We start from the raw sequence: 19,886 nt of genomic DNA on the forward strand, positions 1-19,886 counted from the left end.
CAGAGAGAGGAGCTGGAGAGTGGAGACAGGACTTGGACTAGGTCTCTGACAGCAGTAAAAGCTGATCTCTCTCAGCTGCACTTATAATTACAGAGGCTCTTGGCTGATTGAGGTTGATGGAGGCTGGGCTCCTCTGGGTAAAGGCCTGCAGCAGAGACAGGGCCCACGGCTGATACAGCATGTCACCTGAAATACAGGGCCGCTCTCATTAAGCCCACTTCTAGAGAGCAGTCTCAGCAAGGAGGCCTCTGAGAATCCCATTACCAGGAATCTGCTTCTCTGGGAAAAGGACAGGCCAGGAATGCTAATGGACGTGGACACTCTACAGCGTGCCAACAGTGACAAACGGGAGTCTCTGTAGACCCCTATTTCATAAATCCAAATATTTTAATATGTATTTTTTCTCCCCTCCAGAGAAGTCGTAAGGTTGCGTGAGTCCAAAACACACACAGTCCCCTTTCCCACACATGGGCGGCTACTCCTACTCAAGCATTACCTGCCACTCATCGGAGAAGCTTGCCATTGCAAATAGCGTTAAGTTGTTTTTTAAATGTCACTCTTTACTTTAGCAAAAACAACAACACTCCTTTTCCCACAATCCTCTGACCCAGCCTCCCACGCCTGACTGTACATTGAGTGCGTGCGGAGGAGAAATTCAAAGCTTTCCTTCCGTTTGACGTCAGTGACACTTGGACTTGACCTATCCTCATTCCTGCACGACCTACGCCCCACCAAAACTCCCATTAGCTGGTTGCAGTTCGAGGTGGTACACGGTTGCATGAGAAGAGCACATTTCCTAGCGACTCCCCTGGCACTGCTAAACCCGCCCAGTAGCAGGGACACTAACAATGGCGTGCACCACTAAGAGGGCACTGCATTGCCCTAAGCCCTTTCACTGCTACAAAACTTAATGGGGCTTGTATAAAGGGAAAAATAAAACCATCTAAAACACTGATGTCATGCAGAGCTCAAAAGCTAGCTGGACACCAGGCAGGTCTCATCACAGGCGAGTTGGAGACAGATACAGATCTGTGATGCAGCAGGGGACAAGCCCTCACAGACAGATACAGGTCTGTGATGCAGCAGGGGACAAGCCCTCACAGACAGTCTTACACCACATAGCTTGAGAGCTATATTCTACAAGTATGATTACATAACCAGTGTCTCTTCTGCGACATTACACATTCAAATAAGAACATTTGATCAGAGACATACAGTAGGAGTCTTAGCTCCTTCCAAGAGATGCAGGTGTGAGAAACTGTTGCTCTCAGAAATAAACTGTGTGCCAACTTAATGGCGATGGCCTTTTGAATCATAGCCAAGTGGTGATACTTGGTGATTCAAGTTCAAGTCACCCACCTTTGATAGAAGGCTAAAAATAAAGTCTTGAGAGTAGCCGCCGTTGGTGTCATCCTCTTTTTTACACTTCCACTTCAACTGAAAAGAGAGAAGAAATAAAATGTTAGGAAAGAAAAACCGAGAGAGACAGATAACCCACCTTTGGTTATGATCTTACTTACATGGGGTCTGTACTAATGTTCCCCAAAGCTGCCAGTCTAGGGTTATGGATCCTACTTACATAGAGTCTGTACTAATGTTTTCCAAAGCTGCCAGTCTAGGGTTATGGATCCTACTTACATGGAGTCTGTACTAATGTTTTCCAAAGCTGCCAGTCTAGGGTTATGGATCCTACTTACATAGAGTCTGTACTAATGTTTTCCAAAGCTGCCAGTCTAGGGTTATGGATCCTACTTACATACAGTCTGTACTAATGTTCCCCAAAGCTGCCAGTTTTGGGTTATGGATCCTACTTACATGGAGTCTGTACTAATGTTCCCCAAAGCTGCCAGTTTTGGGTTATGGATAGGGTCGTTTCTGTACCATACCGGAGTATACGGTATTACCGGAAGTGCACACAAGGGGCGCAATTTTTTTTAAACAAAATCGTTTTGGGGCAACAGGGATCTTGATCCTGATCCTGATCTTGAATATCTCTGTTATAACCAAGAAGCTTGATCTTTACATCTAGCCACTTAGCTAGCACGAAAGCAAACTAAAAACAATGCTGAAGCATGGAAGTGGATATATACGGTATATCCGGGGCTCCCGATATATCTTAGATTTCTTACAGTTATACTTAATTTATAGTCAGTGGTGTAGCACACACTCCTGCAGCCCCCAGGAGAAAAAAACAAACAAACATATGTTCTGATGACAAGTGTAGATTAAGCAGGACTGAGCCCGTGCCAGGCCGAGGAGCAGAGCAGCGCTCCAGGGGGACATTGTTCAGCTCTTGGAGCATACCCACCACCACCACCTGGGAGACCTGCAGTCAATTTCCAGTCAGCTTTACGTGCTTAGGGGAGGGCTACAATTAAGACAGGTCAGACTGGGATCTGGACCGAAGACACCAGACTGACTCACCTGCTGCTAGACAAATACGTGTGGCACGCAGCTAACGCGAGGGTCACTCAATCACACAGAAATATGTGAGAGTTATTCTGAGCAAACTCCTGGTTAGCCAATACCATGTAATAAAGCCATGATCTCTAATGTTGGCTGACAGCTGAAAGTTAACTCTACAGCATTTAAATTGTAAATGGTTCTTCTTCCCAGCGTCTAGCTCTCTGAGTAAGATGTTACATAACAGGTTAATTTCATTCATAACTCAGCAGTGTCAAGACCGAATCTCGCTAACTAATGGAGCAGAATTAGAAATGGCAAGCAGCGAGTGACCGGACCAGGGCAGAACTCTGTTCACTGTCAGGGAGAGCCTTTCTGGGAATTGCACCCCCCACCCACACCTTTTTTAAACCATTATTTCCAAAATGTGCTTTCTCCTTCCAAGGCCAATCTCCTCTACCCAACGATAACCTTGTAACCCATTAATCTTCTAACAAGGCAGAGCAGATCTTGGGTGATACCCAAATGTTCAGGCCGCTCCATCAAGTTGCTACGGTGTACGTTACTGGCATTCTAAACAACTTATACGAGATTGGAGTTCCCTGGCACTACCAAACTGCTCTGCTACATTTAATGCCCACACTTGCAATACCTAAAGATGTAAGGACAAAAACAAATACCCTCACACAAAAAATAACAATGCATAATCAGAGGTCATATTTCCCTCTCCCCACACTGGGGAGGACAAGAATGGTGTATGGTCAACTTCCAAATAGCACTGTTGAAATCTACTCTTTGAGGACCGTTAGAAACGTAAGCGTCAATGTCCCCCAGTAGTTTTGGACTTTATTCCACCCCAAAATAAAATACGAAAATATTAGTGAAAATTATTACATTTCTGTTGTGGGGAAATTTAAATATGAAGCCATTTTTTTTCTGTCTCGGATTGAAAGATAAAGGACTGATAACATAGCCAGAATTGAGCCTGTTGTATTAGAATACTGAGGGAAAGAACAACGCTCTAGGGCCAGGAACAATACCGCTTGAATGTTGTAGCTTAAAAAAGACACAGATGTCATTCATTTACATCTAGCAATATTGTTCTATAACAACATTACTAACTGAAGTCTGACTTTGATATTGACATTATTGCGTGTTACCAGCTAACAGACACAACTGCCCCTCAGAGTAATGTATGGAATAATATGCACATGCACAGTACATGAATACAATTTGTTTAATACCGTAGCCAGACTCAACACTCAGCCTTGACGTTTGTTTTCCTAACTGAACACACAAACTTCTTTGGGGGATATACTGCTCTTGATGGGCATCAGACATTTTAACAATATTAAATACAGAAACACATTAGCTAACATCCCCAGTTTCCTTTTATAGATGGGGATTGAATAGTTTCCAGAGGAAATTTAATAACCCTCTTTTTACATAGTTACAGCACTCCTGACGATGGCCTACAGTACAGGAGAGGAACAGGGTGGAGGAGGAGGAGTGCATGTACTCTCCATTAGATCTCAAATGTCTTGGTTTCCATCATAAACCACTTACAAATTAAATACCTTAGGAGATTCCAGCCACTCACTTCAGAGATTCCTCAGGAGGAAACCAGTATGAAGACTCTTCTCCCTCTCCTCCCCCCTACTCTCTTGTTCCTTCGCCAAAAATCTCTACCCTAAATACTGACCCCTCTTCCAATCCCCTGACTAAAAGCAATATTATAACTTACTTTTAATTTGGGGGTCACATTGCTCTTGGAATGCCTTCCAAATGCTGCGTCTGGAAGACAGTGAAGGAAAGGGAGAGAGAGAGAGAAAGACAAAGAAAAAATTATTCATTCAAGCAGAAAAAAAATCTAAAAAGACGAATGAGACGTGCAGTTGGTCGAGGACGGGGAGGGCTCTGTCACAGTGGTCAAAACATTGTTGTCTCTCCGTTGGGAGACGGACAGGATCGGTTGTCTCGCATCACCGCAGGTCATACATGATCAGTCTTGGGTTGTTCATCTCTCCGCTGTACTGTACTCGCCCCGACCCCAAGCCTGCAGACCTGCCGGGTGCCTCGAGAGCCGTAACAGGGCGTTGTTCCAGGAAGGCCTCGCCGCAGAGGCCTGGAGAGGCCCAATAGCGTGCGAGCAGAGAAGATCTCAGTGACGACGTGCTGAACTTGCCTGACTTAATGTGCAGCAGCAATGGGGGGGCCAGGCCAAGACCTCATCTCCCACAACGCTGACTCCCATCACCCTTTACTAGACCATCCATGGTTTCTCATGGCTCCAGCCCAGAACAAGCATCTTTTTCCCCCAAATGCATATGATATTAAGATGTAAAAGGATACCTTGTGGACCAGATGATGAAGCGCAATATGAGTCTGTCAGATCTGTATTATGCAGCCAGGTTATTTCTTTGCTAATGAACAAAAATAGGCTTTTCCTACAAATAGTCCAAACAGTTGTGTTCCTAAGCAACATAACATTAAAAAAAATCAAAGAACATGCCATTGTTGTTCTGTCCAGACGAGCTGTGTACTGTGTAATATCTGGCCAACTGGCCGCTCACTGCCCTGTTGACTGGCCTAGTTCAGTAGACAGACTTAGCAGTGGGTCTGATAGACAGCACCATGTGCAACAGCATATAATTAGAGGTAGTAGATAGGGCGGTGATAGTCATGGAATTTTGGATAACATTAATTGGCCAGCCAAATGACCTTGGTCTCTGTAATAGCCGTTCAAGGGGTTGATGGCAGGTAGCTTAGTGGTTAGAGTTGGACTAGTAACCGAAAGGTGACAAGGTAAAAATATATCGTTCTGCCCCTGAACAAGGCAGTTACCCAACTGTTCCTAGGCCGTCATTGCAAATAAGAATTTGATCTTAAACTGACTTGCTTAGTTAAATAATTATATAACTAAGCTAGTCAGTTTAAGAACAAATTCTTATTCGTTTAACCCGGGCCTTTTCTTCTTTGTTTAACCCGGGCCTTTTGTTTAACCCAGGCCTTTTTTTTTACCCCGTTCAAATAGCAAAACCATTTTGAAAAAAAGTTGCTTGAAAAGGCATGAGCCCTGCTTTGTTTCTTGCGCAGGCTGTACACACTCCAATAGTCTCTCATTCAATTTGACAAACACTTGATAATATCTCGAATTTCACGGCGGCATCCCCTTTGTGGCCGTAATGCACCCTAAAAGAATCCATGCCTTTTGCAGCCCGCAGTGCTGCATTTTGCCCTTTTCCCTGAGTGTGCTGCACAATCAGAAACGTCTCTCACTCACACGGCTCTCTGTCACGTGATCGGGTCTCTCTCACAGGCTACAAGTGAAGACCGACACATCCGGGATCCAACTGCACACGTCTTTATCCAATTCTGAGGTGCATATTGAAGATATTGGAAGAACTGTCCACATTTACTTTTTGTCAGTCAACAAGATGAGTAGGCCTAAAGAACAGCAAAAGCACTAGCCTATGTCAATATACAATCCCCCATAGTACAAAAGTTGACCTATTCTATTTTGTGCAAGAAATAAATATTCCAAACATAGTCTGGGACAGTTGTGGGATGTGATAGATCCCAAATTAATACAACCACTAGCATCAACAAAAACTTTTTCATGCAATGTGGTTGATGAAACCGATCAGAACGTTTAGCATAAAATGTTGATAAACTATTAGGCTATTTCTTCACACTATAAGCGCAGCAATGCGCACATGGTAGTAGGCTATAAGTGGGAATGTTCCATTAGCGGAACACACCATTATCAAAAGTGACCACAAATGCAATTATGCATGTAATGCTTTTATTATAAAAGGAACATTTATGGTGAAAATGATCTTCCCCAAACTTGAAAATGGGCTAGGCTCCATGAGATGTGCGACTACTATTCGGGGAGAGAAAAAAAAAGAGAAAAAAAAGGCTTTGTTTTTTATGCTGGGCATCATTCACAAGTGATAATATATAATTTGGCAGGGTAGCCTAGTGGTTAGAGCGTTGGACTAGTAACCGGAAGGTTGCAAGTTCAAATCCCCGAGCTGACAAGGTAAAAATCTGTCGTTCTGCCCCTGAACAGGCAGTTAACCCACTGTTCCTAGGCCGTCATTGAAAATAAGAATTTGTTCTTAACTGACTTGCCTAGTTAAATAAAAGGTAAAATAAAATTTAAAAAAATAATTAATAAATAGTAAAAAATAAATAATAAATTTAAAAAGTAATAGGCTATTATTGTCACCCATCAGATTATTCTTGATTTAATCTGGTATTTATATATACTAAACAATATATATGTGTGACATTTGTTTTGATTTAGAATAGACAATTATCATACACCTGTATCGAAAAAGGGGCAGCGGGGAAAAAATATGTAATATATGCACTTAAATAGCAAATGGAGGAAGCTTTTCCCCATGGTTTATGTTAGCCAGGTAGGCTGTACTCATGTTGTAAAGATAAGCTATGTGCTTAATATTAGGAAAGTTGAGAAATAAATATAGTAGGCCTAGCCTATAGAAAGCTGATGAGATCCTCGTTTTTTTATTAGCAGCCATCACACTCTTTTCTCCCACAATTACATAGCCTATAGAAATGTTGTGCAATATGAGCTCATGGGGTCTCATGAAGTGTTTGATTAGATTTCAGATTACATTTGGGTTGATGTCAGAGTGATTAGAGGGACAATAGAGTGCTGAGTACTAGGCAGTTAGCAAGTTTGGTAGGCTACTAATGACCAGCAGCAGAATCAGAGCTTGGAGAAGCCTAATTACCGTGACTAAACAGTCATGTGGAATTTGACTGCCTTCATGACTTGTGACCTCCGATGTGTCAGTAATACGGTCACCGAAACAGCCCTAGTCACGGAATGCCTTTTTTGGTGGGTAGCCCTTGCCAGGGTGAGAGGTTCCAAGCCCATTCTATTAAATCATTTGCTACAACACCTTGCTTGTTTCAGCAAGGAGCAACAAAGTTTCATCATGTTGTTAAGAGTGTTATTCCAGAAACGGACTCAACGGCACGGATGCTCGGCCGTCCCGTCTTCAGTCAGCTATTCGTTACAAAAATATTGATTTTATAATTTTATGATAGTTATTTTATTTTCATGACAGTCTTCATCCATAACCGTCGGTTACATGGTTATATGGTAAGTGTGCCAGCCATAGAAGTAGAATGAACATTGTAATCCAAACTCTGTGGGTAACAAGGTAGTAAAATGTACTGCGATGTTGAGTGACTGGTGTGGTTGAGTAGTGTACCTGTAGCTGTGTAGTCTGCTGTGCCTGTGTGGTGGACCTGTGCTTCTCTCTCCATCTGGATCTGTTCTTTGATCAGCCTCTGTTCCTCCTGCAGCTGCCTGGAGCCCTCCTCTCGCAGACGGGCAATCTGACAGGACAATTACCTCATGGTTAACAACAAGGAACATCCTTCTCTCAAGGATAGGTTCTGGGCCAGTATTCACAAAGTGTCTCAGAGTAGGAGTAGTGATCTAGGATCAATTTTGTCCTTTAAATCATAATGAATCAGAGCTTTTACTATACCTATTAAGGATCGTGGTCTTTTACTTGGTTGGACAGTAATCCACGATCATATGAACTGCAGTAACACCAGCCAATGTGCAGTACCACTAGTTCATTACTATAGTTAGAATAGAATACTGCCACCCACTGGTGATCACTCTGTCAGTCACAATACATGGTCCATAATTGCATGCATTTAACAGGTTGAGTGCAAGTCATCATGATTCAAATGAAAAGCATCCCAAACCTTTTATTTATCATTGACTTCACGAGCAAAGTGTATCAATAATGATATGGCAATGAATCTAGAACCAACAAAAATTTGATCATATTACTCAAGTGCTAGCCTCTCTACACTGGCTTCCTGTTAAGGCAAGGGCTGATTTCAAGGTTTTACTGCTAACCTACAAAGCATTACATGGGCTCGCTCCTACCTATCTTTCCGATTTGGCCGTTATTTGCTCGAATCTTTAGTGAATTTCAAGGTCAATCAAAGGAAACCTGTGAAAGCGTGCGTTATAAAAGGTTAATCAATTGAGGCCTGAGATAGGTCGAGGAGAGTAGAGGTGGCTGTGTGAGAGGGTGTGAGGGCCGAGGAGAGTAGAGGTGGCTGTGTGAGAGGGTGTGAGGGTCGAGGAGAGTAGGGGTGGCAGTGTGAGAGGGTCGAGGAGAGTAGTGGTGGCTGTGTGAGAGGGTCGAGGAGAGTAGTGGTGGCTGTGTGAGAGGGTCGAGGAGAGTAGTGGTGGCTGTGTGAGAGGGTCGAGGAGAGTAGGGGTGGCTGTGTGAGAAGGTCGAGGAGAGTAGAGGTGGCTGTGTGAGAAGGTCGAGGAGAGTAGAGGTGGCTGTGTGAGAGGGTCGAGGAGAGTAGAGGTGGCTGTGTGAGAAGGTCGAGGAGAGTAGAGGTGGCTGTGTGAGAGGGTCGAGGAGAGTAGAGGTGGCTGTGTGAGAGGGTCGAGGAGAGTAGAGGTGGCTGTGTGAGAAGGTCGAGGAGAGTAGAGGTGGCTGTGTGAGAGGGTCGAGGAGAGTAGAGGTGGCTGTGTATGGCTTACCTTCACTAAGCCAGTGATTGGAACAGTTGTACTCTAGGGCTGACTGTGTGTGGTGCAGCGTTTTGGAGTTAGGGTGAGCTAAGCATCCGTTCTACTTTATCCATTCTCCAGGATGCCTGGAATGGTTTTATCCACCTCACTGCTCTAGGCCCATGTGTCTGGTTGAGGGATTGACATTGAAAGTGAACCATGCCTGTATGATCTGTTCTGGGGTCAGAGTAGGAAACTAGGATGCCGTGAAGTTGCATCTTTCTTACCTCCTCCTCTAGTGTTCTGGTGTTTTGGAACTGCTCTGCACAATGTGCCTCAGCCTGGCGTTCCCTGGCCTCCAAGTCTGTGAAAATCGTACACACACACACACACACACACACGCGTGCACACACACACAAACACCACACACACACACACACACACACACACAGTTAGCATCATCCTGATAGCCAGTCTTGTGTTTTTAGGGGAAGAGTTGTTGAGTTGTAGTAGGCACAGGTCTGAGGGCTCACCTAGCTTGATCTTCTTCCTCTTAGCATCTAGCTTGTTGTTTCTCTCCTCCGCTTGTTTCTTGGCAGCGCATATCTTATCGTAAGCAGCCTGACACAGAGGAGAGGAGGACAGTTTGATGTGATGAACAGTTGGAGAGAAGAGAGAAAGAGGGTCTGGTGATGGTATAGATGGAAAGGACAGAAGTCTTACCCTGGCAGCAGCATCAGTCAGCACCTCTAGGGCCTGGGACAGCTGGTGGAAGAGATCAGCTGGGGAGGAAACACCAAGGACACTGTCATAAATCACTTTCGAAAAGCCACCTTTTTAGCAGGGCTTTTTATAAGTGATTGTTTTGCTTTCTATGTTCATTTATACATACTGCGCTGTACTTACAGATAACTGCCAAAATAAAAGAAACACTTGGGTAAATGAGTAAAAGCATGTGCTTCCACACAGGTGTGGTTTCTGAATGAATTAAGTAATTAACATCCCATCATGCTTAGGGTAATGTATAAAAATGGCTAGTTACCCATTACTGGATAGAAAAAGAGAGCTCAGTGACTTTGAAAGAGGGGTCTCAAAGGAGCATAGGGGGATGAAAGTGTGTGTGTGTGTGTGTGTGTATGTGTGTGTGTGTGTGTGTGTGTGTGTGTGTGATGGGAGATTCTGAAGCAGCGCCTGAGACAGCATTTTCCATCACCATCAACAAAACACCAAATTATGGAATTTCATCCCTCCAAAAGAGTTCCAGACACTTGTAGAATCTACGCCAAGGCACCCATGAATGTGGCAGCTTGTGGTGGCACAACACCCTATATAAACACTTTTGGTGTTTCCATTATTTTGTCAGTTACCTGTACATAGAAACATATACAATCTCATATTCCTGCTCAGTGAGGACTTAAAGGTAAGATGTGATCGAGGGGACTGTAGTGTATGTGTAGAATGTTAGCTTTAAAAACAACAACCAAATGGAACAAAGGCTAACAATACAAGGTAATGATATCTTAGTGAGGTGCTAACACGCAGGGGGAGGTCAGAGGAGGGGAGAGAGACTTGGTGGAGTGTGCTCTGTGTGGTGTCTCTGTGCCAACGCGGGACCCGGGGCTGAGATAAACGGAGACATTTCCTGCATTAAAAAGTGCCTGGAGTCTCACGAAATCGGGTTCCTCTAATGATCCACCCGCACTTTTCCCACAAACCCACCCGGGCCTCTCAATCCATCTCCCATTAGGGAGCCCTAAGGGGACACGGGGCCAATCAAGAGTACCACGCAAACCTCCGGTGCTCGCCTCTATCCAACCTTCCAGCCCCAGACCCAGAACCGCAAACCCCCAGCCCATAACCGGCTCCATTACCGCACTCTACTGCTCCAGCTTAATCACTCACTTATGGGAGTTTTTTCTTCTTCTATCTAACAGGCATATACTTTTACTCCCTGTGAGGAAAGTGGCATGTGGACGGGTCAACTTACCTACGCACATGGAATAGAGCTAGCTGAATCATTGGCCTGTGCAGCTCAGACTGTCACAGCACAGGGGGTGCATATATAAGGGTGGGGATGGAAGATGACCCCCACCTCACCTCAACACCCCCCCGCCATCCCACTTCGGGCTATAGTCTCAGGGCTCTTACCCTCTCATGTGAGTGGATAAATCACTGCATGTGATGTGAAAGTGCATATTCCTCACCATCTTCTTTTCATTTCTGTGAAACAGAGCGATTTTATGCCACTCAGTCCCCTATTACCCCATTGTTTCCCGATTATTACTTAAATCAGGAAGAGTTAAAAGGCATCCAGCAACCGCACAAACCTCACTTGAAAACATGCCTCACAAAATGGGCCTTTTCCAGGGTGCCTTTCTTTTTTCACCTGACATAGAATTATATAGAAATGTCCAAAACTGATTGTTGACATGTTTGTTGGTGACAGGCCGCGATGGGCCAGGGGGCTGACTGGGGAAACGGTGGTCATTAGGGCTGAGACGATACCAGTATTGCGATACTTCTTCCATGGCATAAATGAAAAAGGTTTTGGTCCTTTAAAAACCTGCTGTATTTAAAATAGTGTGCTATAGCTTGGAAAATAAATGTGACTTTGGATGACAACACAATGTTTGTTTCCAACATTAGGGCTGTTTTTCTAAAAGAAGTTAAATCCGAAGTGTTTTGTTTCCTTGTCACAAAACTAACGAGTATCGCGATATTGGATATTGTCCCAAACATACTGGTCATACTGTCTGGTTGGGACTGGCCCGGGTAGCTGGAGAGCTTGTGGGAAGGCTCTGCTCTGCTTAGCCGGTCTGTAGAGGCCTGTGGCCAGCCTGTCTGGCAGCATGGCACAGAGGGGAGCAGACTAGAGTTTTTTTTTATTTTACCTTTATTTAACTAGGCAAATCAGTTAAGAACAAATTCTTATTTTCAATGACGGCCTAGGAACAGTGGGTTAACTGCCTTGTTCAGGGGCAGAACGACAGATTTTTACCTTGTCAGCTCGGGGATTCGTTCTTGCAACCTTTCAGTTACAAGTCTAACCACTAGACTACCTGCCGCCCTACGTAGTCTAGTCAAGGGTTAAGGCGTCCTCATGCTTCCCAAACGAAATAGTTCAGAACAGTTTGTGCATACAGTGCCTTCGGAAAGTATTCAGACCCTTGACTAACATTTCGTTCCAGACATATTCTAAAAGGGATACATTTAAAAATCCTCAGCAATCTACACACAATATCCCATACTGACAGGGCGTAAACAGGTTTTTAGAAAACACAAATAACTTATTTAAATAAGTATTCAGACCCTTTCCTGTGAGACACGAAATTGAGCTCAGATGCATCCTGTTTCCATTGATCATCTTTGAGATGTTTCTACAACTTGGAGTCCAACTGTGGTAAATTCAATTGATTGGACATTATTTAGAAAAGGCTGCCTATATAAGGTCCCACCTGCCTATATAAGGTCCCACATTTGACAGTACATGTCAGAGCAAAAACCAAGCCATGAGGTCGAAGGAATTGTCCGTAGAGCTCAGAGACAGGATCATGTCGAGGCACAGATCTGGGGAAGGGTACCAAAAATTGTCTGCAGCATTGAATGTCCCCAAGAACACAGTAGCCTCAATCATTCTTAAAATGGAAGAAGTTTGGAACCACCAAGACTCTTCCTAGAGCTGGCCACCCGGCCAAACTGAGCAATCGGGGGAGAAGGGCCTTGGTCAGGGAGGTGAACAAATACCCGATGGTCACTCTGACAGAGCTCAAGAGTTCCTCTGTGGAGATGGGAGAACCTTCCAGAAGGACAACCATCTCTGCAGCACTCCACCAATCAGGCCTTTATGTTAGAGTAGCCAGATGGAAGCTACTCCTCAGTAGAAGGCACATGACTGCTCGCTTGGGGTTTAACAAAAGTCACCTAAAGACACTCAGACCATGAGAAACAAGATTCTCTGGTCTGATGAAACCAAGATGAAACTATTGGCCTGAATGCCAAGCGTCACGTCTAGAGGAAATTTGACACCATCCCTACGGTAAAGAATGGTCGGTGGCAGCATCATGTTTTGGGGATATTTTTCAGCAGCAGGGACTGGGAGACTAGTCAGGATCAAGGGAAAGATGAACGGAGCAAAGTACAGAGAGATCCTTGATGAACACATGCTCCAGAGTGCTCAGGACATCAGACTGGGGCGAAGGTTCACTTTCCAACAGGACAACGACCCTAAGCACACAGCCAAGACAAAGCAGGAGTGGCTTCGGGACAAGTCTCTGCATGTCCTTGAGTCCGGACTTGAACCCGATCGAACATCTCTGGAAAGACCAGAAAATAGCTGTGGAGCAAAGAATGGGTGAAACTCCCCAAAAACAGGTGAGCCAAGATTGTAGTGTCATACCCAAGAAGACTCAAGGCTGTAATTGCTGCAAAAGGTGCATACAAATGTACTGAGTAAAAGGGTCTGAATAATTATGTAAATGTAATATTTCAGTTTTTATTTTTAATAAATTAGAAAATATTTCTAAAAAACATTTTTTTCTTTGTCATTATGTGATATTGTGTGTAGATTGATGAGGGGAAAACACAATTTAATAAATTTTAGAATAAGCTGGAACCTAACAAAATGTGGAAAAAGTTGTCTGAATACTTTCTGAAGGCACTGTATATTATGACAACATTGTGTGGTTTTTGTTAGTATTGGACTTCGACAAAGGGTTTTTCAGCCGTTCGGGCACACTACATTTTTTTATTGTACTAAGCCAAGGTCAGTAGTCGAAGTCTAAGCCCCCTTATCGGCGATTGGTCAAAAGGTATGGATTCTTCAATTAAGTCTTTGTTGTCATTCAACAAGAGACAACTCATCTTCATGCACATTTTTTCACTTGAGAAATATTGCACCAAAAATCCTAGTTGGATGCAAAATTGCACGACCAAGATCTCTTCAGCAAAAAACGTCAAGATTAATAACAGATTTATTGGGTTATTAATTCTGACTATTTTGATGAGGGGGATACTGGCTACGGCGTCTGAAACTGGACAAACGTTATTATTGCCACTTTTTTCTCGTTTTTCAAGGCAAGGTCTTTTAAGGGAGTCTGCAAGGAAACTAGTCATTCGGTTTGCTGAGCTTGGCTAGGCACCAGCCGAAATGAAGCTTGATGACACCTTTAGGGTGAGGCTTTAAAGAGGAGACTTCAGCATGGTCCCTGTTGACAGGGACACTGCACACAGGACATGAATATCCATCTTAACCTCCTAGTAATACAAGACACTGAACACACGCTATTCTCTCAATGTGCGTCTGGTCAGAATCATGGATGTGGCTGGTGGTGATGGTGTTCAGGTTTTACAATCATCTACAGAGGAAGAAAGCCGACATACAAGGTGAGGAGAAATGGGCATTGTACCTAAGCTTTACTTGTGCCATGTCTTTTTCACTAACCTGCTTTTGGGTTGTCTGGGTTCTTGTCTGGATGGCATGTCAAGGCTTTCTGTCGGTAGGCTTTCTTGATCTACAGGAGAAAATGGGAAAGTTAAATCAGAGTTATCGAGTATTTACTTTTTCGGTATGCATGGACTTAGGTCAGCACATTATTATTCTCATTGTTATGTCCCAGTCCACTATGTTCAGATGTCTATTGAAACTATAAAAATGTTTATCTGTGGTGAATTTTCCAGTCAAAAAACAAGTCACCCTTGTCCAATAACCTCAAGCGGAAAAAAACTGTCCCTAGAGTGGATGAATATTTTTGTAGATGCATACAGTTAGTTCTTCATTTTTTTCAGCTTGGTTGGACTTTGCGGTAGCGACTGTATACTGTTGTTGTTTCAAAATAACGCCTACAGGGTTGTTTTTCCTGAATATTCTAAACCGCTGTATGCAGCTTGGCAATCTAGAATCACTGAAATATATCTCCAACACCAATTACTCTTTTGCATGCCATCACTGGCACGAAACGCAAATGTGCATAAAAATTATGGTCCCCTGGAAACATAATAAAAATAGTAAAAGATTGATAAAACTACAGGGGGTGGAAAAGTGTTCAGTGGTTGATAGGGAGTTTAGGTTCAGTTTCACTGGGGGGCCCCATCAATATCTGCACCCATCCTTTGCTGTGCTTGTGATAATGTACTTTAAATAAAGATTGACTTGACTGCTGTCACCTTTATGCTGACAATGCTTTTTCAAGAAGGATAAATGTGGACTGTGTCGGCAGGAGAGGATGAGATTAGCTTCATTGGGGCCAGGAAAAAAAGTTACAATAACATGCAAACAGCGTGCCATTGTCATCACGAAATTGGGAAGGCAGCCATTCATATCTTGGGTCTCAAGCCAAAACATTTTAAAATATGAGCGACCAAATTAGGAAACAAAACAATACTTTGGAGCGTTGCAATCTTAAGTGAGGTTTTAGTCCTTTTTTCTTTTTTTTTTAACTCTGTTGTTCTCTGGAATGTTAACCGCGTTTCTTCGGCCCTTCTGCACGAGTTAATGACATGTTTTTCATTAGGCAAAGTCTACTACTCCAGCGAGGAAGTAGGGCACATTGAGAGAGAGAGAGAGAGAGCAGCTCTCTGAACAGACAGGAAGTGCAGAGCACCCAGCTTTTCAAACCACTCCTCTATCCTCAGTACAGACCTCACTAAAATCAGCCCTGCCAACATTCTGCATGCTTTCACCTCCCCCCTTTCACCTCCTCCTCCTCCTCTCACCCTTGCTGCCAATCAATCAGATCCCATCCATTGGAACTGGATAGATCAGGGACTCCTTTCTGTTCTGCAGGCCTGGAACTTTTGCATTGGATGCCATCTACTCAGGAATGTGCCAGAACATACTGTGCAGACCGACTGACTGACTGACTGACTGACTGTTAGTGAACTGAAAATGATATGGTAATAAACTCAGTAAAAAAAGAAAACGTCCTCTCACAGTCAACTGCGTTTATTTTCAGCAAACTTAACATGTGTAAATATTTGTATGAACACAAGATTCAACAACTGAGACATAAACTGAACAAGTTCCACAGACATGTGGCTAACAGAAATGGAATAATGTGTCCCTGAACAAAGGGGGGGTCAAAATCAAAAGTAACAGTCAGTATATGGTGTGACCACCAGCTGCATTAAGTACATCTCCTCCTCATGGACTGCACCAGATTTGCCAGTTCTTGCTGTGAGATGTTACCCCACTCTTCCGCCATCCTCCTTAATTACACTGATCTGGCCTTAGGAAATTAACAGCTAGAGAAAAAGATAGAGGGAGGGTAAGAAGGAGAAAGAGTACAAGGCACCTGCAAGTTCCCGGACATTTCTGGGGGGAATGGCCCTTGTCCTCACCCTCCAATCCAACAGGTCCCAGACGTGCTCAATGGAATTGAGATCAAGGCTCTTCGCTGGCCCTGACAGAACACCGACATTCTTATCTTGCATGAAATCACGCACAGAACAAGCAGTATTGCTCGAGGTTCATTCTTGTCATGCTGGAGGGTCATGTCAGGATGAGCCTACAGGAAGGGTACCACATGAGGGAAGAAGATGTCTTCCCTGTAACGCACAGCGTTGAGATTGCCTGCAATGACAACAAGCTCAGTCCAATGATGCTGTGACACACCGCCCCAGACCATGACGGACCCTCTACCTACAAATCGATCTCGCTCCAGTGTACAGGCCTCGGTGTAACGTTCATTGATTTGATGAAAAACGCAAATCTGACCATCACCCCTGGTGAGACAAAACCGCGACTCGTCAGTGAAGAGCACTTTTTGCCAGTCCTGTCTGGTCCAGCGACGGTGGGTTTGTGCCCATAGAAGTCGTTGTTGCCAGTGATGTAAGGCAGGTCCTCATCAGACAACAGGCCTACAAGGCCTTAGTCCAGCCTCTCTCAGCCTATTGCGAACAGTCTGAGCACTGATGGAGGGATTGCGCGTTCCTGGTGTAACTCGGGCAGTTGTTGTTGCCATCCTGTACCTGTCCCGCATGTTTGGATGTACCGATCCTGTGCAGGTGTTGTTACACGTGGTCTGCCACTGCGAGGATGATCAGCTGTCCGTCCCGTCTCCCTGTAGCGCTCACTTAGGCGTCTCACAGTATGGACATTGCAATTTATTGCCCTGGTCACATCAGCAGTCCTCATGCCTCCTTGCAGCATGCCTAAGGCACGTTCACGCAGATGAGCAGGGACCCTGGGCATCATTATTTTGGTGTATTTCAGAGTCAGTAGAAAGGCCTCTTTAGTGTCCTAAGTTTTCATAACTGTGAGCTTAATTGCCTACCGTCTGTAAGCTGTTAGTGTCTTAACGACCGTTCCACAGGTGCATGTCCATTAATTGTTTATGGTTCATTGAAAGAGCATGGGAAACAGTGTTTAAACCCTTTACAATGAATATCTGTGAAGTTACTTGGAGTTTTACAAATTATCTTTGACAGGGTCCTGAAAAAGGGACGTTTCTTTTTTTGCTGAGTTTACATCAGCAGTTAGAGAAGACATTTTATTAACTATCTGATATGAGCCTCCCCTGGCCTGAGGTAGTCTGGGTTTGACCTGGACCTGGTGTGCTGTCCAGAGGTGGATGGGGGCAGAGCTGGCAGAGCTGACAGAGTGAACAGCATACGTGCATCTCTCTCCTAATGGTGACTTTTGAACCAGTTCAGTAGGATGGCGTTGTGAAGCCACACATTCTTACAGCCCTTCATTCAGGAGAGCATACTACATACAGTAATATGCAGGTCTGTGGAACTATTTCAAGCAGCAACACTTCCCCCTCAGCCTCCTACACCCTCTCCTCAGTCTCTGGACTTCCAGTAAAACTGGGATAAACTGAAAACTATCGACACCGACCACTTATCGCAGGCATTTTGCTGATATCATTCATTACAATAAGTAGCCTATACTAATGTGTGTGATGTTAATGGGACAATTGATGGCTACAACCATCAAACTAGTAGTAGTAGTTTAATTAAAGGATAATACCATTTTTTTTAAACAGATGCAAAATAATGTTTTTAAAGTTATTCTATTTATCATTATGTCATCAATTTAGACAATTTATTGAGATACAGATTTTCGTCCATATCACCCAGCTCTATCTTCCAGTTACAATTCCCTTTCCTTTCCTCTACTTATCAGTCAGTCACTTTCTGGTCTGCTGCCTTTTTTGTCTCTTCCCCTCTCTTGGACCACCCCCTCCTCTCCTCATAATCTGTTTCACAGAGTTCAGCACATTGCCTCAGCCGAGGAGTGAGTCAGCGGCAGATGTCCTGTTGAGCAGCGAGATGAGCGACATGAGGAGCTCCTGAGTTACACAGCACTGCCACTGCCCAAGAGAAACACCCGGCCAGCTGAAGAGGTCAGGTCATGTCTTCAACTCACATAGCAGAGTTTGCCTTCATCAGACCAATTTAATAGGATTACGTGTCTCTGTCATTGTGTAAGGTCAAAGTAGGTTTCTCCAGCTGTCTGGACATCTAAAGAGCTCTTAAACAAGTGCAACCAGTCAACAAGGCCGCTGTGCTGAAAAGCATTCAAGCTAGAAATTGTAACACCGCCAATCAATCAAATCCCTCTGAGAGTGGCTACCTCACCTCCCTGGGGGAGGGGGAGGAAGAGATCCCCTCTGTATTAATAACAGCCCATTTGGTGAATGCATACCCCCCCCTCTGCCTCATCTCTCTATCCCTCATCTACCGCTGGCACATGAATACTGCTCCCCCAGCTCGGAATTTAGTTAAATAATACATGATTGCTCCCATCAATGCAGTAACACGCAAGCCCTAATTGAGGTAGAACCAGTATCCAAGTTTAGAGTTTGCTAATTCAGTGCTAAGTGAGAGTAGAAATCTCAGGTTGAGTGGCAGGTCCTCCCTGAATGAGGAGGGTCAATAACTGTGCCAACTAAGAGCCTACCGCTCATTACAGTTTTTTCCAGTGCTGGATATCCTAAATCAATTATGAGAGAAAGACCTCTTAAAGGATCCAATGAACCATAAGACTAATGAGGCCCAAGCTAGAATCAAGCCCATCCCTCACTCCTAAGCAGTGGGTTACTGTACTTTACTTGCAGTACCAGCAGGCACACAGTAGCCCAATGGTTGGTGCCTGATGAAATCAAGCTCTCTCTGCCACAGTCTTTACTGCATGCCCACACCTTGTCCTCATTACCCCAGTCTGTGGTGACTATTACAGCTGACAACTACTGGCCCCAGCAACCACAGCACTGCCCCAGCAGGGCCCCAACAGAACCCACATGGGTGGTTGATTTGGTAGCTGCCTGCTTTGCCACTGGGCCATCCTCCTTAATTACACTGATCTGGCCTTTATATGAAATGATCAGCTAGAGAAAAAGATAGAGGGAGGGTAAGAAGGAGCAGGAGTACAAGGGAGAAAGAAAACAAAATGATAAGAGCTACAGAGCATGGGGGTATAGAGTGGAAACTGTGTGTGCGTGCGTCTGCCTAGTAAGATATAATTGCAGTTCAGCTCCCAAAATGCACACTGAGCGAGCATAGCTCGCCTGACAGGAACATTTGTTTGGGACAGTGATACAATTAGCGTGAGTGGGGCCTGCCAAGGGCCAGCTAAGTTACCCACCCACCCACCCACCCAAGGAAAGTGTTTTCTTCTGCATGGATGCAGGCAGCAGAGCACAAGGGTAGGATAAGTGTCACTCTATTCCCCCGCACTCCCTCAGCTAACTACGCTACAGTACCATGAGTTACAGCTGTTTGTGCCATGGAGCCCAAATGTTACTGCAGTCAGGGCGCCAGACACGAAGAGCGATAGGAATGAGAGGAAGGAGCTCCACATGCAATCGCTGCGTGTCATGATAACGTCCACAAAGACATCTGCTGGTGAATGTCTGCACAGAACTCAGACAGCTAGATTGTGTCCACATATAAAACAGTCACGCTATATTGTGCTTTATTAGCCAACAGAAATAGCACCAGCAAGCCACAT

The 19,886-nt window shown here is 44.4% G+C and overlaps 1 protein-coding gene across 2 annotated transcripts in view; it reads right to left on the reverse strand.

Annotated features, from left to right (window-relative positions):
• The window catches only part of LOC112261832 (dnaJ homolog subfamily C member 17), a 54,109-nt gene that overhangs the window by 21,963 nt on the left and 12,260 nt on the right, over positions 1-19,886 (reverse strand). For both annotated transcript variants that reach the window (XR_002955222.2, XM_024437453.1), the window contains exons 2-8: positions 14,376-14,445; positions 9,659-9,717; positions 9,469-9,556; positions 9,223-9,299; positions 7,656-7,782; positions 4,148-4,197; positions 1,360-1,437 (exon numbers count right to left, since the gene is read on the reverse strand). Coding sequence is in view for 1 of the 2 variants with exons in the window: in XM_024437453.1 (XP_024293221.1) it covers positions 1,360-1,437; positions 4,148-4,197; positions 7,656-7,782; positions 9,223-9,299; positions 9,469-9,556; positions 9,659-9,717; positions 14,376-14,445 (549 nt within the window). In the remaining variant the exon portion in view is untranslated. The remainder of the gene's footprint in view (positions 1-1,359; positions 1,438-4,147; positions 4,198-7,655; positions 7,783-9,222; positions 9,300-9,468; positions 9,557-9,658; positions 9,718-14,375; positions 14,446-19,886) is intronic.

Source organism: Oncorhynchus tshawytscha, linkage group LG11 (assembly GCF_018296145.1).
Source record: "Oncorhynchus tshawytscha isolate Ot180627B linkage group LG11, Otsh_v2.0, whole genome shotgun sequence".
Lineage (NCBI taxonomy): Eukaryota > Metazoa > Chordata > Actinopteri > Salmoniformes > Salmonidae > Oncorhynchus > Oncorhynchus tshawytscha.